Source organism: Setaria viridis, chromosome 4, assembly GCF_005286985.2.
Source record: "Setaria viridis chromosome 4, Setaria_viridis_v4.0, whole genome shotgun sequence".
NCBI classification, from domain to species: Eukaryota; Viridiplantae; Streptophyta; class Magnoliopsida; order Poales; family Poaceae; genus Setaria; species Setaria viridis.
This window is the reverse complement of record NC_048266.2, coordinates 4,145,605-4,168,052: the sequence shown is the minus strand read 5'-3', so window position 1 is coordinate 4,168,052 and position 22,448 is coordinate 4,145,605. Positions and strand designations below refer to the sequence as shown.

General features: G+C 47.1%; 2 protein-coding genes, 1 non-coding gene and 2 pseudogenes across 3 annotated transcripts; 2 read left to right on the top strand and 3 right to left on the bottom strand.

The window, feature by feature from the left end:
* Positions 1-50: 50 nt before the first annotated feature.
* LOC117852018 (uncharacterized) lies at positions 51-4,113 on the bottom strand. Its single transcript, XM_034733932.2, has 3 exons — positions 3,434-4,113; positions 2,337-2,506; positions 51-733 (listed from the first exon to the last, which is right to left on the bottom strand). The coding sequence occupies exons 1-3, from the start codon at positions 3,912-3,914 to the stop codon at positions 215-217; spliced, it is 1,170 nt and encodes a 389-aa protein (XP_034589823.1). The 5' UTR covers positions 3,915-4,113; the 3' UTR covers positions 51-214.
* Positions 4,114-4,882: 769 nt separating this feature from the next.
* LOC117852015 (putative clathrin assembly protein At5g35200) lies at positions 4,883-11,426 on the bottom strand. The gene is made up of 16 exons (XM_034733929.2): positions 11,204-11,426; positions 9,514-9,643; positions 9,340-9,409; positions 8,985-9,082; positions 8,700-8,841; positions 8,509-8,609; positions 7,859-7,942; positions 7,706-7,756; positions 7,507-7,572; positions 7,337-7,402; positions 6,936-7,016; positions 6,766-6,834; positions 6,156-6,308; positions 5,998-6,073; positions 5,798-5,910; positions 4,883-5,692 (listed from the first exon to the last, which is right to left on the bottom strand). The coding sequence occupies exons 2-16, from the start codon at positions 9,610-9,612 to the stop codon at positions 5,261-5,263; spliced, it is 1,701 nt and encodes a 566-aa protein (XP_034589820.1). The 5' UTR covers positions 9,613-9,643; positions 11,204-11,426; the 3' UTR covers positions 4,883-5,260.
* A 3,752-nt stretch (positions 11,427-15,178) lies between these two features.
* On the bottom strand, positions 15,179-15,972 carry LOC140222492 (probable glycosyltransferase At5g25310; annotated as a pseudogene).
* Positions 15,973-16,544: 572 nt separating this feature from the next.
* LOC117854335 (U6 spliceosomal RNA) lies at positions 16,545-16,647 on the top strand. Its single transcript, XR_004640263.1, has one exon. It is a non-coding gene; the product is annotated as a U6 spliceosomal RNA (small nuclear RNA).
* A 188-nt stretch (positions 16,648-16,835) lies between these two features.
* LOC140222491 (uncharacterized) lies at positions 16,836-19,365 on the top strand (annotated as a pseudogene).
* The last annotated feature ends 3,083 nt before the right edge of the window (positions 19,366-22,448 follow it).

Genomic DNA, 22,448 nt, shown 5'->3' with positions numbered 1-22,448 from the left:
TTCTCAGGTTACAGGCTTACAGCATGCGAGCTGAGAGGACGCACTCGAAGTACAAAGGGAGATATGCACACACTTATGATATATTGGTAATTATCCTTTAACACGATCACTGACACCACCTGAACGTCTTAACATTTACAGACCAGGCGGAGTGTAGGATGACAAGGAAGAAAATATAGGACGAACAGCCCAGAGATCACAACGATCTCCACTACTAACTGTCAAGTATATCAAACTCCGAATCCTCGATGACGTCCCATGATTCCTTCTTCGACAGTGATGCAGGCGGAGTTGGCTGTGGAGGCCGGTGGCTGTAGTCAGTGGACGAAGCAGGTTTTCGTCTGACTGAATCCCGGCGGACCGAGGAGCTAGCGTACGGTAGGTTCCTCCTATCGGATAGGAGTGAGTCCATGTATTTGTCCATGACGACAACATTGGCACTATCAACGTCACTCAGCTCCTCGCTGCTAAGGTATCTTTTACCTTCTCTGAAAGATTCTACGTCTGAAGGTATTTCGGACCACTGATCCATGCTTTCCTCAGATTTTGACTTTGCGAATACCCATTGGTCAATGCTTCGCTCGGATCTTGTCTTGGGCAAAGCCTGGCCATCTGAGGATTGATAGCCTTCTTGGTTGCTTTTCACACTTTCTATCTCACAGACATGAGGCGGAGAATCTGACTCTATCTCATTGACGTGGCGTGCAGAGTTTGGCACGCTTCGGTTGTCTTCCTGCATGTAGAATTCAAAAGATGACTAAACAATATAATCTCATATCTTAACCATATCCATAACTAGATTAACCAATGGGTAGGGTTTCATCAGAGATGCTGCTTTTTGAATAAGCTTAAAAGATGCACTTATGACAAAAATTCATACTATCTTTTAGCGCCTCAGTCTGAACTTAGGCAAAAAATGGGAAGAATGCCTCCAGGAGACAGTAAAAATATTGAATAAGATGAACAAGAGATCCACTAATACACAAGCACAGCTATCAACATTATGGAAACATTATGTGTGCTGGCTAAAAAGAATTCATTGAAATGAACATTACAATGCCCGCAAGCAGCAATACCAGTAAAAGATCTAGTTACTATTGGTGAAATGTGTGCTATGCAACTTACCAGATCACCAAATCCAACAACAGTAACGGACTCTTGCAAAAACCACTTTACAAGTCTGACAAAATGCAAGTTGCAACACACGGTCCCATATAGTACCAAAGACTACCATATCCAGATTTAAATATGGTATGCATGGAAAATTGGTTCACTCTAGCAGGCTATTACATTAATACATGTAATCTATATGGAGTTCATTTCACTTCTGTTGAGTTCTGACATCTTAGTACTAATTGAAGATGTAAGATCTTTAAATTCATGCTAAAAAGACACTGCAAAATATGAACTCTGAGATTTGATCCACTTTCGTCCTGCAATAATACATTTTTATCTGATATAACCAAAGCAAAGTTTATATTGGACATTGGAGTGGCCACTATGTGATATACACTTCCCATCTGTATAACGATGAATCTTTGCAGCATACATTATCCATGTCTGTTCCTCCAGCCTGCTATTGTCCAAATTATATATATGATCTATGAACTTGTTGTTACTGTCTACTGTTTTAATTTGCCTATCAGAGTGAATCCTAGTATTTGCTGAGCTATGACAATAGATCACACCGATTGTCAGTTTGATATGACTGACATTATTTATGTTAGTCCCAGAACACATAAAAAAATTAAGTCTAGCGCAAAATACATCACACCAACAGTTATATAAAGTCAGGTCAGCAATGCTCCTATATGGCTATATGCTTAAACATTTGCAGCCAAACTAGAAGCTCAATTGTATAGACAATAACAGCTCAACCTTTGTATGCTTTGAGAATTACAGTCTCTGCTACATATGGTGATTTGTGAGTTGTGAAGACAGGAATACAGTTTGCAAGTAAACAGAATTAGGTGATAATATCCCTAGTTTGAACAGAAAAAATGATGGGGTGCGAATGACACTCTCTATTAATTTTGGCTTCCTGAATAGGAGCCTTCTGTGTTTTTCTTAAAAAGAGGAAGCATATCATTTTTTAACTTATGTGGGAGTATAGCCTTCCATAATAATAGTAGAAGCATGTGCCTAGTATTGGATCAACTGAAAAGGGAAACAAAACTAATCTAGCATACAGCTCCATTTGCGAAAGGCCATGCTGCAATTTCATCTCAGTTCAAAACCAGAAATTGATGTAACTAAAACTAGCATAGAAAATGTGTAATAAAGTCAAAAGTGTGCTAGTAGAGAACAATATATGGAAAGTGGATGTCCCAACATACCTCCGAACTATGCTCATTTATGTTTGACTCAAGCAGCCTAAAGTATACCTTCCAGAATATATCTTCATCCATGTAAGAAGGACAGAGCCTAGTCCTAAGAGATGCTAAATCTGGAACGAGCTTTTCAATGGATTCCAAATGATCTCTTTGAATATCAGAGATTATAGAATCTGCAAACAGTATAAAACACATTGTTATTGCACTGAAAGACCAATTAAAATTCATAGCACAGAAAAAGAACAGTCACAAATGATTCTCCCAAAAGGAAGCTGAGTAAAACAACTCACGGTAATAAGCCTGCATTCTTCAGAAATTAAACAATTTACTATTAAACAAAAAAAAGATATCTTTACCATTTATAAGTAAACATTAAACAATTTACTAAATATAGTAGCGACAGCTGTTAAACAGTAAAGTAATCTAAAAATTCATGATAATGTATTCAATTAATACTAAGACTTATATTTAATAAGAAAAAGTCAATCCATAATCAATTAATCATTAATACCACATGGAACAAAAGTACAAAATAAAATAATGACTTCATGAGACATTGAGACCTTTTGTACACCTGTACTAAACAGCATAGAAGACAAAACACCCAACACCCAACACCCAAGCATATTACACACCATAAGACTTTATCCATTTGTTTCCAGCTTATCCAAGCAACTTAACAGTCAATCTAAGTTATGAGCAAAAAAGGAAAGCAGCTGTAAAACCCCAAAATCTAAATCCAGAACATCGAAAATCACCTAGGCTAGATCGATTCATTCTCTCAGATTCTGATCATCCCATCCACCAATACTCTCATCAATCAAACAGCCCAAAGTTCATTAACGCTCACGCAACATTATCCCATGGTGCATACTTTTGCGGCAGCAATCTCCTGGCTCCATAGCCCTAGTTGAAGTCCTAAGCTAGTTACATCACCTCTCAGTTCCACTAGAATCTATTAACAACTTATCCAGCAACCTCTAAACCTACTCGAGGAAAACCACCCGAAGCAACCACATCACAGGTGCAATTTGCGTAAGCAGATGGCGTTACTTGCGGAGCTAGTAATCGTGTATCACAATCGGGAAGAGATCAATTACTTTCGTCGAGGGCAAGCACGGGGAAGTCGATCCACGCCTCGGGCCGCGCCGCGAGGGCGCGCGCTGCTCCCACGACATCATCGGGTACCTGCGAGGCGGCGGCGGCGGCAGCAGTAGCAGGTGGAGGTGGGGAAGCCGGCGGGGAGGCCGAACCCTGCAGGGACTCGGCGGCGGCGGAGGCGGGGAGGTGGTCGGGCTGGGGCGCGGGGGCGGTCGCGGCGCGGGAGAAGCCGCCGCGGAGGGAGCCGCCGATCTCGGCGAGGTCGGAGAGGATGCCGGCGAGGAGCGACGGGGACGGCGGGGCCGCGGCGGGGTGCGGCGACGGGGAGCGGCGCGCGGCGCGGCGGGGCCCCGTGGGGGTTGCCGGCGGGGAGTCGGTGTGGGCCGGGTTGAGGAGCGGGTGCAGGAAACAGGCGATGTCGAGGAGGTGGCGCCCCAGCTCCGAGAGGTCGTCCCGGACGCCGCGCAGCCCGCGCGCCATCCCCGCCCGCCGGCCGAAGCGCAGCGCTCGCTTTCGCGGTTGCTTTTGCTGCGGAGTTGCTAGCCTTCTTTTCGCTTGCGGTGTGGGGTGGGGGGTGAGGTGGGCTTCTGGCGGGGGAGGGCAATGATTGCGACCTGCGGCTGCTGGAGGAGGAAAGGAGGTGGAGGACAGAGAGAGAAAGAGAGAGGCTTCCGGTTCCGGCCTCGGCCGGCCTCGCGTGTTGGGGTTGCGCCCCGCTCGGCGGCGTGCGGCGCACGGGTTCGAGTTCGAGTTGTTGGTTTGTTGAGGGGAGAGCACGGGTTCGTTCTGGAGGGGATCGCGCGCGGGCGCAGCAGCTGTTGGCGCGTGCCCGGGCGGCGGCTGCGCTCGGGCGGGAGGGTGCCGGCCAGGCCAGGTGCCCAACCGGCGGCGGCGGCGGCGGCTGCCGAGTCGCTCGAGCCGGCCGGCGGCGTGACCCCGACCCGGGTGATGTGACGCGAATTACTGATGTGATCGATCTCCCACCACCGCGTTGCGTCTCTCGACGTGGCCATCTCGTTGCGTCAAGGCTGTTCGAAGCGTCGGCAGCGAAGTAGTAGTAGGCCTTGTTAGTTGGTCAATTTGGAAGATGCAAAATTACTGTGCCAACACTGTAGCGTTTCGTTTGTATTTGTGAATTATTGTCTAAATATTGACTAATTAGACTCAAAAGATTCGTCTCGCAAGGTACAACAAAACTGTGCAATTAGTTTTAATTTCGTCTACATTTAGTACTCCATGCATGTACCGCAAGTTTGATGTGAAGGAGAATCTTCCTTTTAACACTAGTTTGATGTGATGGAGAATCTTATCAGTGTTAAAGTTAGGAGCTGGGGTAACCAAACACCGTAGACTCGAGAAGCGCACGGCACGCCATGGGGAGCGACAAAAGAGAGGGCCACACTCTAGCAGTCTAGCAGCACAAACAAAAGGCACGAGCACGAGACAACTTTCACAAAGTCAACTGCAACTAGTATAAAGAATGTTGCGTTATTCAACTCCGTATATCCAAGAATAATCCAATACCAACCTTCAACGTGTTCCTGTGTCCCCTGGCAACAAGAATTTCGACTCTCCACTGCACATGATGATCAGAAACGATCAAACTCTACGTATCATACAAATCACCTTCTCTACTATACACCCCAGCCAGCTCTCGACGCTATACGACCAGCGACTGCGACTCTACCCTGTGCCTGTCCGTGTGCTGCTACAAATTTCCTCCTCACAATGGCAACAAGAAAACCTTGGACAAAAAGAATGGTGTGCACCTCGTGCTACGCGTAACAATGCGACCAAGAAGAAACCAACCGCCCGGGGATTTGACGCTAGATGAGCCCCGTGTAGGCGTTGCCGGGCCCGGCGTGGAGCGGCATGCCGGCGGCGCCGTAGGGGTGGTGGGCGCCGGCGGGGGCGAAGGGGTTGCCGAACGGGTTCGCGGGGTTCTGCTGCATCGGCATCGGGTGGTGGTGGACGGCGGCGGCCGCCGGCGGCGGTGCCACCGCCATCGTCATCATCTGCTGCTGCAGCAGGAAGGCCTGCTGCTGCTGCGCCATGGCGGCCATCTGCACGGCGTGGGGCGCCGCGTACCCGCTGGAGGCGTAGAACGGGTCCTGCATCGCCGGCGCCATCGTCTGCAGCATCGGGGCGGGGGCCGCCGGGGTGGCGTCCCAGGGGTTGTAGCTCGCCGCCGGCTGGCTCGCTCTCCGGTTCGCGTCGTCGTACAGGCTGTCGAGTGTCAGCAAGTCCAGACCACCGGCCTGCACCAAAATTCAAGTTTTTTTTTGGGTGAGAATATTGAGCAAACAATGATGAGCAACAAACCAATTGCTGTCTGGAAAATGTTGAGCGGTTCAGCAGCCTACCAATTTTTTGCTTGAGGCAACGGCGGTTTCATTTGAACTTGGCGCGGTGACAAGGGCCAGTTCCCAGCCTGTCACTCCGTTTTCAAAGGTAGGAGCGGCTTTAGGAACATCATCTGCCACAATAAACCAGAGTGAACGGCATGCCTCTCAGTTAACCAACTTCAAGTGGTGTGACAAATTTTCATTCACAAGAAATTTACCTATCGGGACGATTGCCAGCGCCAAGGCGTTCTGCTCTTCTATTGCAGTCGCAGCAGGGCTAGGTTCATTCAGACCCTGATAAGCAAAAACAGTGTTAGTGTGGCGGGAAACAAGAAACGTATTACCAATGACTGATTGCTATAGCAAAGAATGTTACCAGCAAATCTGGTTCAGGTGCTGGTGGTTCCTCTATGACAGGTTCAGGTTCCGGCTCGGGTTCTTGTTCTGCTTCTGGTTCTGGAGCTGGAGGAGGTGAAGCTGGTTTTTCTTCCTCCTCTGGCTCTTTTTTGTACTCTATCGCCAGCACAGCCTGGAAACAAGCAGAATATGCTCAGGGACAATTTAACGAGGAACATGGTAGGTAAATAAACAGGATGCTGATCAGCCTCCTGAATAACTCCAATCTCAGTAGCTGGTGTCAAATCTAGCTAACATTCCAAACTAAGTGAGTATGCTAAATCTGACATTCCCGTAGAGTACATAGGTTCACTTCCAATATATAATCACAAAAATTTCTCAAACATTACTATATAAGTTACTAAAATCTGCATACTCTAGTTGCAGAATGTGTAGCGGACTAAGAATCCCCTATTACAGCATTACTGAACTAGATCAGCAATCTTTGTGATTGTGAGCATTCTGGTATTTAAATGAAGATAAGGAACTGAGCCTAGCTCAGTTGGTGAGAGGTTAATAAATAAAGGTATCTTATTTCAGTTCAAGATTTCCTTTCCATAAGTGAGTTCAGGTCTCGGAAGTTTCCAAACCTTTTCCTTTGTCATTGTGGGAGCATCTCTTACGTACTCCTCCATAGTCTGTAAGAATGATGCTGGAGGCTGCAGGAAATCAACAGCAGATGTTATCAGTAACTTGCTTGGATACAAAAAGATACAAAAAAGTTAAGACTTGCAAATAACTCACGGAACATTTATCATACCTGTTCAATTTTTAAGAACTTCTCACCACGCCCAATGTGTATAGTTTTACACACTTCGTAAAATTCTGAGAGTCTTTCAGCCTGTGCAACCCAAAACAAAAATTGATATTGGTGAGCCTACATATCAACGAATCAATGACTAAGACTTTCAGCTTGGCAATAAAGCAGTGCCAGCAGAGCTAATAATGCTGAAAAAAAACTAAAAATCCTTCGAGACTAAGTTTGTCAGTGCTCCATAAATCAATATGCAAAAAGTGATTGAAGAAAAGGCACTGATACTAGATAGTGACATTTTTTACAGTCCTCTTCATGAGACTATTTTTTGAGCCAACAATCGTCCTCTTCATGATAGTCAACTATTTAATTAATGGATCAGAAAGAGCAAAGGAACATAAATTTACCTGGTTAGTTGCTCTTTTGTATATGTCAAGTGCCCTAATAGCATCGTTTCTTTGCATCTCAAAGAACTGAGATAGGGAACAAATACGTTTCATGAGAAAATAAAGAAACATAGCAATTATTTAGCAGAATTTACAAATTTATCCAAAGTGGTAAGCACAAGATAGTTCACCTTGTCAACCAGATTGATTGTTCCATCACTAATGGCGGTGTAGATCTTAACACTCTCTAAAGCAACCTATCAGTAATGCACAGAACAAAGTCAACAAACACCAAGACCCAAAACACACCTGTACAGTGCTTAAAAGTTAAAAGGAAACAAACATACAATCTCAACACAAGAAAGAAAGGAATTGGGTGTTTATACGTACCATAGAAAGTGCATGCTGGATTATAATATTGTAAGACGATGCTCCTTGTGGCTAAAAATTTCAGAAATTAGCCAACAGAATTGACAAGTAAATGACATCACATGACGGCAGGAACTTGTGAAATGTACACACAGTACTAGTAAAAGAGTCTACCTGGCAAGCAAGAAGCCGAAAAAGAAGCTGCTGTAGTGGTGGCAGATGATCAAGCAAAGCAACAGTATCAAGATCCCGAGTTCTCTGCAGATATCACAATTCTCAATATAGTTAGAATATTGTTGGCAGTTGCTGTCTCATGACAAAAGCTTCAATAGCACACAAAGGACAAAAAACTAGGAAAACTACTAATCAGGGGATGTATGACATGTTACAGGAGGGAAAAAGGAAATTCCAAATTCTTGAGTTTACTGAACCATATGGTACAGAAGTAGAAACCAGATGATTCCTTGGTTAAACAAGCATAGGTTGCATTTTTCGCACCAAGATTAGAAATTGAATTGATGTGAGGTAGCACAAATTCCACGTGGTATGATCGATGGAGGTTGACTTTAGGGCATGTGCAATAGTTACGCCTCACAGGCCCTACAATGGAATGAGAGCAGATGGTACTGGGCATTCTCTTCTAAAAAATTTACATGCACATACAGTACCACTCAACAGTCAACAGTACATTATGCACTGACATGTAACATGCAACACATAGTTATATGGACTAAAACAGAATGTAAAGATGTGAAATGGGATTTTTAAAAGTATTGCAAGTGCAGAAAACAAGAGCAATTCAACAGCAGCATTTGGTTACATACCGGTGGATCTGTTTCTACATCATACTTCAGCACTCGGAAACATTCGAGCCTCTCCTCTAGATATAAAGCATAAATGCGCACCCATGCAGAATAATCCCAAGCTGATTGAAAAATTAGAAGAAAAAAGGATAAGTTTTAATTCATAATTTATAATACAAGAACAGTACCAGGATAGTACTAATATCCCGTACCTTCTGCACTGGAGTCATCCTTAAAGTAGGCCATGTTGAGCATATGGGACCTAGATCTGCCATAATTGATAAGCTCTTCACGAAAAGTGGGATCAACTTCTCGAAGAGCACGATGTATGACAATCAATGTCTTCAGTGCAACCTGGTGGGAAAATTATCAAGGAAAATACCCATGAGTACTCTGTAAATTCCTTGTTACATAACACCATAAAAACACATTTTATTAAGTGAGTGGATATCATTCATAGCATTACTATCAAATATTAAAATGTGCAGTAGCCATACCGCCCAGTTGCGTGTTTTCGAAAGGCGTCTGGCAAGGGCATGAATGCAGTATGCTACATCTGCCCGTGGCCTTGCAGCAGAAATGGAAAGAAAAATTTCTGCAAACAAATAAAAATGTTAATTGCGGCTTGTGGCAGCCATAAAATATGATGGCACTACTCCTGACAATTTGAAACAAAAATGCTTCACAGTCAAAGTGAATTTCAAGCACGAGAGCTCAGAGTAGTAGAAATTTTAAACTCAAATGCGGTTAGTTTTCATTAATGCTGGAAATTAAAAAAATGGAGACCAAGTCATAGGATGCAGTGCAGAGTTTGAACTAGTGTTTCAACCAAGAGACGAGATATGTAATTACCTCTTATGTACTTCTCCTTTGATGGACGCTCAACATGGTTAGTGGCCTTGACAATTGCAATGTCCAAATCCTGTTACAGAGGAGAATATAAGTCCACAGCGAGTGCAATGAAGGTCTGTCAGAACTTGAAACCTTCCAAAAATTGTACAGATGGATCACGAAAATGGTTTTCACCTTATAATCACTATTCACTTTTGCCAAGCTCACAGTCGTTGTGTCCTTGAGGGCACCAAGGTACTTCCTGAGGGTTGGCTGAGTTCCGCCAACTGCCATTCTCCTTAACTTAGTTGATATCCTAATTGGCCTGAATATGGAACACAGAACCAAACTCAGTACACATGACTACATGAGATGTCTGTTTGATTCCAACTGAAAATACTGTTTGTCACAGACAAATATAGGCAAAACATCTGCTGAATCTTAATCCGTTCAATTACATCTGCAGTTGAGACCTACAGTACAAGAAATAGCTAGCTGCACGATGGTAGTTGGATGATGAACGAATGGAGCCCGGAAATGTTCCACTTTGTTTCAGTAAACTAAATGGAAGGACAAAAGGAAACGCTACAATTGCACGTCAAACTAAGAACCACGATAATCAATCAAAACACTGAATCATTAACAAAGTTTTTACTGCAATCAAGTTATTTCACATGTACCAGCTCATGAGGGAAACTATTTCACGCATTACACCCGAAACCACAACAACTGAACAATACAGGATGTCAAATTGACAGAGACCGAAGCAAAAATGAATCAAAGATCCGTACAACAATACATCAAGATGAGATTCATCAAAATCACGTGGATCCAAATGAGCTACAAACAGGAGCGGAGGAACAGACGAACAAACAACACCGAGAATCCCTGGAGTCCACGAAACAAACAAGATGAAAGTCTATGGACACACTCAACGGACACAGGGCAGCCAGAGAAACTGAAACAGGAATCACAGGATAGCAGGAATATGCCGAGCGTCTGAACAGATCAAACTGAGCTAAATTGGCGAACATGTGCTGAAGGCCATCGTACCCAAGATTCAGAAAGAGACAACTTACAAGCAGAGCAAAATCACAAAAGCGTCGGCAGAACCGAGCAGACGAGCTGCGATTGCAAGAGGCTGCTCTGCTCAAGACTGAAGCCGAGAAGCTCCAGTCTTCACAAGCAACTTCAATTCTGGACGGACCAGCCGCAGCAGAGGAAAGAAATGGATCAAGAAGGGCGCGAACAGATTCCATAAATCGAGCGGAGCAAGGCAAGAATCACGGCCTGATTCTCCAGCAGAGCACCGCCGAAATCTCAGAACTTCCCCGAAAAAGGACCCAAAAAAATTCAAATTTCGCATCCAACCAATGGATCACGCAACGAGCAATCGCCAATCATCCCACCCACTACCGCACACGATCCAACCCAAGCCGCGCACAACAGACACCCACCAAATCCACGAGAGGCCAGCAGGCTGGATCCAATTGCGCAGCCACGAATCAAGCAAGGAACGGTGGGCGATGCCAGCACAGTGGCAATCCTACGAAAGGACAAGACAGGTCCACCCGAGAACGGATTTCGAATTGAGCCCGGGCGGAGCTGGGACTGGGAGCAATAGATAGCCGTTTCACCGTCACGAGCCCCCAGAAAAAGAAAGCTTTTTACCGCCGCCAGACCAGAATCGCCAAAAGCAGCGCGACATGCCCAGAATGAAAATTTTACTCCATCTAGAACCGTAGACCCCCCCGCGAGCGTGCGCCCGTATACCAAACCAAGCAACGAACATAGCGGAACGGACAGACGAGCTCGGATTGAGCTGAGGCCGGGAAGAGAACCAGTAAACCGAAGAGAAACAGCTTAGCCAACGAGAAGCACTCACCTCCGCAACGGATAATCCTCAGAAGAAAGAAGCAGGAGTCTCCGGGGAGGAGAGGGCCGGAGGGAAGGGAAGCCGCCTTCCCTATGCGGAGGCGATAGGAGAGGAGTGAGCCCGTTCTTGGCGAGGAGAGGACAAGGGGAGGGGAGGAGGAGAAGAGGAGGGGGAGGAGGGCCCGTCGCTTTCGCGGCTCGGCCAACCCGGAGGCGAACCACCACCCGGTGGCCGGACAGGGACGCGGCACCCAATTAAACAATGCTGCATTGCGCTGCACGGACAGCTTAGCAAGCACATCAAGCTAGCTTTGCTTCGGCTCGTCACCACTTACCACTAATACTCATAACAATCAGTGGCGTCCGGGTTAATTATTGGCGGTGTATTAAGCGATTTGATTAGTCTCCGCGGTGCTCCTCCGCTGCTTTTGCACCGTCCTGACGAATTTTATTTTAATTCCATTCTGTCTGTTCTCCTGCTCTCGCCATCGTCGGTGGATTGTGCCTCTGCAATATCATTAAAGTTCTCGCTTCTCCCAAAAAAAAGAAGCATCTTGCATTGTACGTAGTACACTTACTCCAAACTTGTTTAAATAGGAGGCAACCATAACTTATGCGCCCTTAGAACCAGACGAACTTATGAGAACTAACATAATTTTTTTAGGGGTGCTAATTTTTTTAGGGTGCTACAGTAGTCAAGAAGTCGGCCTGAACATTTGTATTAATATGCGAAATTGTGCATACAGAATTTGTGAACGAGGGGGAGAAGGAGTTTTAGCTAACTAAGTGGTATTACATAAGAAACTACTCCACAGCAACAGGCGATTCCGGAACTAGCATAATTTTTATGAAGCATTTCTAGAAATCTTCTTATTCAGAGAGACTCGGCCTGTTCGCTTCAGCTTATTTAGTCGGCTTATCAGTCACCAAACAGTATTTTCCTCTCACAACAAATCAGCCATTTCAGCTTTTCAGCCGGCTTATAAGCTGAAGCGAACGGGCCCACTACCCTGTGAGCTGTTTTCTACAAACACGCTATTACTGACAGATCAGCAGTAAACAGGGGCTGCTTTTATCCGTACACACGTATGCGATCCATAGAATGATCATGGGGGGAATAATTTAGTCGCATGATTAGGAGAAAGAACCCGGTGCGTCACGAGGACAACGAAGAAGATGGGAGCGGCAGAGGGGGATTAGCACAAGCCAGGTGTGTGATCGTATACTTTATTGGCAGACCACCGTAGCCGTCAGTTGAGCGAGTGAGGTATAATAATTGTGGGTGCATGCTGAGTAGGACTAACTTGTCCAGACTTTCCTTTTTCCTTCCACCGGTGGATTTGCCTTTTTTTTTTTTCGCGCTCGATCGAGTGCTCCACGTTTCGCCGTCCCGGTAGTGTGCGCAACGCAAGTGTGTGCTGTGTTCCTATGCGATCCGTGTGATCTTTCACCGTTCTTGACCACGTTGCAAATTGGCCATTTGGTGTTGTTACTGTACGTAGTTGTGTATCCTAGGCTCCTAGCGGTCGCCCTCAGCAGCAGCTGCTGCGTGGATGAATTTGTAGGAGTAGGGTGTTTGTGAGGAGGCAGATTCATTCCCAATTTACGTAAAATTTTCAAAACTTGTAACTAGCTAGGCCCATGAGATATGCCTTTTGTTTCCTTTCTTTCTCAGCAGTGTAAGCATCAAGTTTGTATGGCCAAGAAGCAATTAGCATAATTGCTGGATACTTTTACCTTGGATGGGAAGCAAGGTATTTGGGGATCAGCTTTATTTGTTCTCTTTTTTACACTCCACGAAATTCCATGCTTTGAGAGCTCAACGAGTCAATGGTGATGGCATTCTCCTCAAGTAACACACACGTCAGGGAGCTCTCGTCGACCTCGACAAGTTCACATCAAGCAGATTACACTATTTTTTTACGCCTCGTGCATCCTTCCCCCCCCCCCCCCCCCCCCCCTCCTACTCCTGTGTTTCGATTTCGCCCAACCAAGACAGGCATGGTCTAGAACGAGAAAGGGGCATCTTTACCTAACTCCAGCTGCCTACAGTTTGCCTCATGTGGGTTGGCGAGATGATTAGCCTAGTCGGAGCCAATAAACAAACGAACGAGAGGTTGTTACCACACCATATGGCAGGAGGCTCCGTAACATGGCCTACATGGATTTAGAAAGGTTTGTTGAGTAGAATGTGGAGGAAGAGGAGGAAGCTGCAGAGGACCCCATCCACCCCCCCCCCCCCACCCCACCCCCACCCCACCCCACCCCACCGGGGTGGAAAAAGAAAGGAGAGGGGGCGCGCAAAAGTCAGAAACGGGCAAGGCATCTACCGGTGCCCTGTCCTACTTGCTAGATCGGCAGCAATCCAGCGTCGTCGGCCAGGGCGGCAGGCGGCGCCGACATTCCCTGATGGGCTTGTCTCTCCTGGTGCCCTGTCTTCGCTTCCTTCACAATGATCTGGGCTTCTTGAGAGGCTGTGATTCTGTTCTGTGAAGCTGTGAGGCCGACAGGCCGTGACACTGAGAAAAAAAAAAAGTGATCCCTGCATCACTGCATGTGTTGTCATGAGCCATGGCGAAGCATGGGCAGATCGCAATTGGACATGCAGTGTGTTCATCAGTGTAGGCGACAGTAACTCTTCAGGAAAATTCACCGCGGTTCCTGGAGGGAGACTGAAGAAATCTGGCTGGGTAAAACAATGGACGAAAGCGAACGGAAAGGTCTGTGGCTGGCTGGTCGGGTTGTTCGCCGCCACATGTTTGCAGACGGCGAGAAGGGTGGTTACTGTGCCTGTTGCGAGTGCGGCTGCTATTCCTCTCCCTGGAAAGTGTGGTTGCTGAACGAATTACCAGTCAAAGCCGCAGAGCACCAGGGACGAGAACGAGATAAGTCCATGTCCCCGTGCTTATCGCATGACCCGTCCAAATCATCCAGGTTAGCAAGTTAGCAATGGCAATACCTCTGACGATCTAGAAGACGACCCTGATTAGGACCGGGGGTTGAGAGCATGAACCCTCTCGGGTTCTTGCCTCTCGGGCTCTGGAACTGGAAGGCCCTGTTGTTGTTTTTTGTTTTTTGTTTGAGAGGATGCTCTGTGTTGGCCAGCAGCTGTTTCGTCGACGATGAAAAGGCAGCATTTTGGATGGACGACGACGGACGATGCGGGTCCGCGCCGATCAACTGGGCTGTTGAAGGTGAACCAGCCCAGCGGGCGCTCGCTGGCTTTCTGTTGGACCGTCCCCCTCCCTGTGCAAGGCCGCCGCAGCGGACGGAAGCCCAACAACGGAAGCGAGAGGGCGGAAGTGCTGGGCCGTACAAAGAGAGCCGGCCCATCGCTTCAGTTTGGGTTTCTTCTGGCTCGCGCTTATAGACCCGCCAATCCTATCTAACTTCCGGAAGCCTTATATGCTTTGAGGTTCGTACAACAATCATTGACCTAGCTTCTCTTCCCCACCACTGCCTCCTACTTCACCACACATGCCGCCTCCATCGCCCGTGCACTTCGCCTCCCCACGCCACTAGGCTTCGCGCGTCGCCATCCACGCGGCTCGACCGAAGTGCCACGGGGCGCCGCCGCCGCCCCTGCGCGCGGCTCGGCCGACTCTCGCATCGCCACCGCGTACCGGTGACCCACCCCATGTTGAAGATTTTCTCTCTCGAAATGTTGATCTTTATGTTGAAAAATGTTGAATCTATTTTGCTAATATGTTGAAATAAGCATTGAAAAATGTTGAATGTAGTATTGTTTAAAAAATGTTGAATTCACTCTTTGTTGAACTATTTTTCGAAAAATGTTGACTCTATTTTTATAAAATGTTGAAATTCTTGGAGGAAGAAGAAGAGGTTGATGGGCTTTTACTGAGCCTAAGCTCTATAACTATCTGGCCTGTGGAAGCCGTATAGGAGCCCTGCTTCGATCGAATGCCAGTTGATTTATGCTCTCTGCGCAACCTAACCATTGCAAATTTGATCCAGTTGAATGGATTCAGTTGTCTAGCCTGAGGTTAAGTCTCCTGAGCCAGACAGAATGCAAGATCATACGGAACATGTCCAGCCTCTCCGGCGGCTGGTGCAGCATGCCAGCATGAAGTGCCGCTTCACCAGCTGCACCCCTCGCCGGAGCCGCTCCACCTCCGCCGCCGGTATCCGCTCCAGCACCTCCCTCAACCGTGGGATGTCGGCGGCCGGCACAGCCACCGAGAACGCCTCCCACCGCAGCGCGTCGGCGAACGGCGGCGCGTGCCCGTCGGACACGAGCACCGGCACGCACTCGGCGTGGATGGCCTCCACCACGCGCGGGCTCGCCACCTCGTGCCCGCTCGGGCACAGGCAGAAGCGCGCGTTCCGCATGAAGGTGTAGTAGTTCGTGCCCACCGGGAGGTCGTACTCGTACACCGGGAACACGTCCGGGTCCCGGGCCTTCCAGTGCCGGAGCAGCTGGTCGCGGATATGCCCGTGCCGGCCGCCGGCGAAGAAGGCCAAGAACGGCCGCGACGCCAGCGGGGGCGCCGGCGCCAGGAGCTGCCGCGGCATGTCGCCGTCGTAGAGGTTGATCTCCGGCACGCTCACGCCCTACCCCGGTCGGAAGCCCTCCGAGGTGTTGGCATCGCCAGAATGCGAAGGAGGAAGCTGCAGAGTTGCAGAGCACGGAAAAGGAGAAAAGAAGAGGGAGGCACAAAAAGGCAGCGCCGACATTCTCCTGATGGGGTTGTTCTCTTCTCTTGCGCCGGCAATGGTTCTGCTTCTGCCTTCACCTGTGGGAAAAAGTGACTGCTGCATCTCCTGTTAATTTTGAGCTACATATGTCCAAGCTTGAGTACGTATGGTGATATGGTCAACGGATTCTCCTTTCCTCTGGAATTTCACTGTGCTTTCTCTTCAGAAATTTCACAGAATTCAGGAGTACTCTCTTGATCTCTTCGTGATCGTGCCTACGAGAACCACCTCTACCATAACATTTTTTTTTCATCCACAATGTGGTAAAGTACCTCATCATTATCTAAAAAGAAGTAGTACGGTCCCCGTGTGCGTCTTCATTTCAGTCGTCTATGACCGCATTGCACATTTGCACACACACGGCTGCAGAGTGCAGCAGGGTGCAAGTGTTTTGTAAGCTTCAAAAATTCGAAGCACAAGGATTTACGAAAGCCCACATCCCACATGACTCCGCCGAACCGGGCCGTTGAGGGAGAATCGGCCCACGTGCTGGCTTCCGCTGGGCCTCCCGTGCGCTGCGGGTCTGCGGGTGTGGGGAGTTGGGACGAGAACAACAGGCTCGGAAGTTTAGTACCACATCGCCAGATTAGTAGCGCGTAGACCAGCTTATATACGCGGAGCTCCACCCTCGTTCTGTCTCTTCGGAGACATCCGATAAAATTGGAACGATACAGAGAAGATTAGCATGGCCCCTGCGCAAGGATGACACGCACAAATCGAGAAATGGTCCAAATTTTTTTGCGAATTTACGCGCAGGTCCCTGGCAGCGATTTTTCCCTTCACAGATATGCCCCTAGAGCGTAGTTTCTGAGCCCCTGATGTCCCTTGCAATTGCATCCTTCGTATCAACCCTTTCAAAAGCAATGGTCCAAATTGTTTTACGGATTCACGATCCTGTCCCTGGCAATGATCTTTCCTTCGCAGACATGCCCCTGAAGCGTAATTTCTGAGCCCCTGGTGTTCCTTCTCTTGCAGTTAAGCCCCTTTTCTTGTTTTGCAATTGCATCTTTCCTATCATCCTCTAATAGGAACAATTGCAAACTGACCCTTGTATCCCTTCTGCCATCATTTTTGCTTACACAAAAGACCAAGTCGATCCGAAACTTGAACTTTAATTGTTATAGCCTGGTGCACTTGTGTTAATATAAAGTTTGATCCATTTCAAGGCTATTTTTCCCTCATAAACATGCCATTTTCCAGAGCTTGTATTTTCTTCCTCATGAAATTTAGACCGAGAATCTCCACTGAAGCACATGAGTATAACTACAGCCCTGCCTCGAAGCACCAAGTTTTTCCTCGAGCGTTATAAAAGGTCCAGCACGAAATTGTAGATCTTTCTTCTGTATTTGATCATCACAGTAATTGTTCGCCTATTTGGGACTTAGTAAGAGCATCTCTGAGAGCCCAAAATACCTGTATTGGGAGCCATTCCAAATCTGTTGAACCCAAATTTAACCATGTTCTCCAAGAGTTTGCCCTAAAAATTGGATCCCAAAATATTCAAATTGGGCCATGTCATTTAGATGGGCCATGCACCTTGTGCTCTCGATGGTGAGGGTGGCAGCGCGCGACACGCGATCTGGGTGTTTGACGTCAAGACCAAGAACTGGACCGTGGTGCGCCCGCTGCCGGAGTTCACTGGCTTCGTCTTCTACATCACACCCGTCCGCATCTGAACATCTGGGTCTCGCCCTCCCCCGATCCAGACCAAGAGAAAAGGAAAAAAAAGACTATTGCAGCCGAGGAACAACGTAGGTACCTGTAGATGCATCTTAGTCTCCAATCAGATGTCAAATATTTGTAGGTACCTGCAGATGCATCTTGCGTATCCTTGTATACTTGTTTTTTTATCGACAATGGAATTCTTTTGGTTCACAAGTTCAAAGTTAATTTTCCTGAAGGGGTATGTATTCCATGACTACAGAGTTCATCACGTCCAGTAGCAGTCGCCACATCGCGAGTTGAGAGTCCATCGAGCTGGCCAACAACAGCTCGATCACACGCAAGGCACTATTGGTTTGCAGGGCAATAAAGGGTATTGGACAGTGTTGGCCACCAACCATTGTTTGTTGTTAGCCATTGTTTAACACAGCCGTTGTCCCTTGATTAGCAAAGAGTCATCCTCGATCCTTATTGGAACAGGTTCTACAATCGTCCTCTTTGGATGAGGAGGACGAATTCTTTGTTTCCGCTGCGTATATTGTTCATGGTCATTATCAAAGTGATAGTGCACCAAAACATGGTGGTTCCGTGGTTGGGCATAAAGTAATTGATCGTGAGCGAGAAGAGGGCCATTGGAGATTGTATCAAGATTACTTTGCTGATGAACCAACACATGGCCCAACTTTTTTCAGACGGATATCCGTATTTAGTCAAATACATTTTATATATCTCTATCGCAAAGCATAATATTAATTTCAATTTTTTATTGTATGAGCAGGTTTAGAATGCATCGGCATCTATACTTGCGCATAATGCATGCCGTTGAAGACCATGATGACTACTTTGTCCATAAGAGAAATGCAGCTGTCAAACTTGGATTAAGTTGCTTGCAGAAGGTCACTGCAGCATTCCGTATGCTTGCTTATGGAATACCCGCGGATGTTACAGATGAAAAAGTTCGTATTGCAGAAAGTACTGTCATAGAGAGTCTGAAACGATTTGTGAGAGCAGCTATATATGTTTTTGAAGATGAGTACCTAAGATCATCGAATGACAATGATACGGCTCGGTTACTTGCACTTGGGGAGGAAAGAGGGTTTCCCGGCATGCTAGGTTCCATAGATTGCATGCACCCTTCAGCATGGCGAGGTATGTACTCCGGTCACGTGCACGAGCCTACAATTATTTTAGAAGCTGTTGCTTCCCATGATCTATGGATTTGGCATGCTTTTTTTTGGTTTACCTGGGTCTCATAATGATATCAATGCTCTGCATCGATCTCCACTATTTGCAAAACTAGCTGACGGCTAAGCTCCCAAAGTAGCTTATAGCATAAATGGTCATGATTATACAATGGGATATTATCTTGCTGACGGCATATACCCATCCTGGGCTACATTTGTGAAGACTATTCCAGAACCATAGGGCAATAAGAGAAAATATTTTGCCATAGCGCAAGAATCAGTAAGAAAGGATGTGGAACGGACCTTTGGAGTGCTGCAAGCTCGTTTCACCATTGTTAGAGGTCCTGCTCGTTTTTAGGATGACGTTACGTTGGGATACATCATGAAAGGTTGTGTCATTATGCATTACATGATTATTGAAGATGAGGGAGAAGTGGATAGTGAAGAATGTTTCGAATCCGGTGGTGAGAATGTTAAACCTTCCCACGACCCTACACCTGATCTTGAGGATTTTATTAAGGCGCAAAAAAAAAGGGATAATGAAACTCACTGTCAACTACGAGAAGACCTGGTGGAGCACCTGCGGTAACATTTTTCTGATAAATATTAAGTCGTTGTTAGTGCTATGTTTCTGAATTCCTACATTCTTGAGAGCTACAACTATTTTTTATATTGGCTACTGTAACGAGAGCTCCAGTTTACTTTTTTTTTCTTCAGATTTGATACAGTGCTGAGAGTTCCAATTTATTTTTTCAGATTTGCTATAGTACAAAGAGCTCCAATTTATTTATTAGATGACACTCAATGCATCCAGTAAAACACTTATTTTCAGAGCTTTAACAGTATTCAAACATGATCTTTCATGAAAAATGTAAGAGTGCAACAAGTCTGTAAAGAAGATGATTGATATGATGAAACAAATGTGAACCAAAAGAATTCCAGTGTTAATAAAAAACAAATATGCAAGGATATGCAAGATGCATCTGCAGGTACCTACAAATATTTGACATGTGATTGGCGACTAAGATGTGTGCCATTCTCCCATGTATGAACCAACTGCAAGAGAAGATGGCATTGCTCCTTTGACAGAGTACCTCTGTTAGTTCAGAACACGTACTATGGATGCAAATGATTCAGTTCTAGATGGCTTAAATTCTACATCTAAGAAACAAAGAAAACATGTAGGTGAATACTATCAACTGCGGTGCACCCAATCTTTAACCTAGAATCAAAAGAATTGCAAGATACAGATACAAAATTATTCAGAAAATTGAAAATTTTCAGAAAATTGTTCCGTCTCTTTTCAGAAAATTGAAGGGCAGTGGGCAGAGATGTAATAAAATGCAGCGATTCATCCGTCTCTTTTCAGAAAATTGAAGGGCCGTGGGCAGAGATGTTGACCTACCTTCTTCCTCAGCTGCAGTAGTCTTTGATTTTTTTTCCTTTTCTCTTGATCTGGATCGGGGGAGGGTGAGATCCAAGTATTCAGATGCAGACGGACGTGATGGAGAAAACAAAGACGGCAAACTCCGACGACGGCCGCACCACGGTCCAGTTCTTGGTCTTCACGTCGATGTTCAGATGCGGACGGATGTGATGGAGAAAACGAAGCCGGCGAACTCCGGCGGCGGGCGCACCAAGGCCTAGTTCTTGGTCTTCACGTCGAACACCCAGATCGCGTGTCACGCGCCGCCGCCCTCGCCGTCGAGAGCGCAGGGTGGGCGGCGGTAGCGAGGGGATATGCGCGGGGACGCAAGACCACCGGGAAAAATGGCGGTTGCCAGGGGATATGTGCGCACGGATGGTGGGAAAAAATGGCGGCATCGTGGGGTATGTGTAACAGTTGCCAAGCTAGTCATCTAAGTGACTTTGGAAAATTAAAGGCAAATTAAGAAGAAAAGAAAAAGAAATTGGCCGAAAATCAAATTCGGGTCAAATTTGGCCGAAATTTGAATTTTGAATTTGAAATTCAGAAAAATTCGGCAAAAATGTGGAATGCAAGTGTGAGAGTAATTAGAACTTAGAGATCAAGAAATTGGAACAAAATGGTGCAAATTATCGCAAAGGAATCAGAGAAAAGAAAAAGAAAATGGTGTTTACTGTTCACCGTCCGAAAATAGGAGTTCAGCAAAACAGCAGCAGAGTCTGTTTTCAAAATTTAATTCTGAGGAAATTTGCAAATAAATGCACCAGGACAACTACACTATATTGAAGTATGAACTTTGGACTACAAAAATTGGGTGTTGTTGGCCAGGATCAGTAAAAGGAAGGAATTCAAATTCAAGCCCAAAGTCAGCACATTGTCACAGTTAACTGACACTCTGAAAATAGCTAAGTCTGAAATCGACAGCATAGGGTTAACTTTGAGTTTGAATTCAGAGCAATGTAGATCAAGAAGGGTAGGTGTTCTTGGGCAAAATGGAAACTTGGAGATTGTAGAACACGTTTGAGAAGAAGTTGGACTGGAAGAACAAGGATTGGGTCACTGAATTGGTTTACCAAGTGAGATCGACACCACTGTTAACTGACGAACTGAAACTCAAAGTTCAGTAGAAATTCAGTTGGAGCCGGTAAAAGAATTCAAATTGCACTGTGTTGGATGTTTATCTCGGGGTAGAACCAAAATAAAAGTTGGAGGACTTGAGATTATCTGCAACTTCGGTTAAGACACCTGTGCACCGTCGGATTGGGAATCGGCCGCGGTGAAGCTCTCAAGATCACGGGCGTTAGAGAAGACAAGGGGAGCGGTGACAGAGCACCGGGACGTGTCGCCGCCGCCGTCGTCGGTCGCCCGCCAGCGCACTTAGCTAGGCCACCTCCTCACCACATAAGCCTACGGGTAGGCCACGGTGTCATCCAAGCGCGCGGTGAACGCTTGAATATCTACTGCTCCCGCGCCGCCGTTTTCACCGCCGTCCTTTTTACCGCCGCCAGCGCCCCCTCTGCTGAACACCGCCGCCAAGCAAAATTCCGCCGCCACACCGCAGCTCCCGTCGATTCCTCCCGTCTACACCTCCGCCTACACCCCACCAACAACCTTGACAACTCGTTGCCCAGCTTCTTCGCCATCACACCTTGAACCACCGTCGCTTCTGTCCGCCGTCGTCGCGCCGCCCGCTCACGGTGAGCACCACCTCGCGCTGCCTCTCTTCCTTCTTGAGTAGTCGTAGTCGAGTCCTTAGGGTCCTAGGATGGTGTAAGGGTGGTTGTTTGAGTCAGTTGTGCCGTCGTCGTGAGTAGCCACGACCAGCCGAGGGAGTCGCCGCCCGTCGCCGTGGAGGGGATGGCTCCGGCCATCTCCCGAGGAGCTGTTGCCGCGCACGGGTGCGGGATGGTATAGGGGTGCAGTCCTGACCTGGCATCGCCGCCGGTGGGGCGCCGGCCGGCGAGTCGTCCCGCCCCCTGTCGCGGGCGCGCTTTGGCGGGAGAAGGAAGAAGCTCCTGGGCGCTTGGGCCCGCGCGGCAGTGAGAAGAGAAAGGGAGAAGAAGGCCGGAGCGGCGCGGTCGTCGGTTGGACCGTGGCCTGGAGGCCCAGTAAAGCGCGCGAGTCGGCCAGAAAAAGAAAAAGGGCCGAAGGCCCAGTGGGAGCAGGCCGGCCTCGCGAAGGAAAAAGAAAAGGAGAAGTGGGCCGATAGGCCGGTGTTGGGCCAGAAAAAGAGAAAGGAGAAGAGAATTTGGCCCACGGGGCCCGTC

Bases quoted from the DNA above. Each gene is read 5' to 3' on its own strand.
- LOC117852018 (XM_034733932.2), bottom strand. From the start codon at position 3,914: ATGGCGCGCGGGCTGCGCGGCGTCCGGGACGACCTCTCGGAGCTGGGG. The intron at 2,507-3,433 runs GTAATTGATCTC...TACTGTTTGCAG, and splicing joins CGTGCTTGCCCTCGACGAAA to ATTCTATAATCTCTGATATT. The intron at 734-2,336 runs GTATGTTGGGAC...TTCTACATGCAG, and splicing joins TAAATGAGCATAGTTCGGAG to GAAGACAACCGAAGCGTGCC.
- LOC117852015 (XM_034733929.2), bottom strand. From the start codon at position 9,612: ATGGCAGTTGGCGGAACTCAGCCAACCCTCAGGAAGTACCTTGGTGCC. The intron at 8,842-8,984 runs GTATGGCTACTG...TTTTCCCACCAG, and splicing joins CGAAAACACGCAACTGGGCG to GTTGCACTGAAGACATTGAT. The intron at 7,573-7,705 runs GTACGTATAAAC...CATTACTGATAG, and splicing joins TCCAGCATGCACTTTCTATG to GTTGCTTTAGAGAGTGTTAA.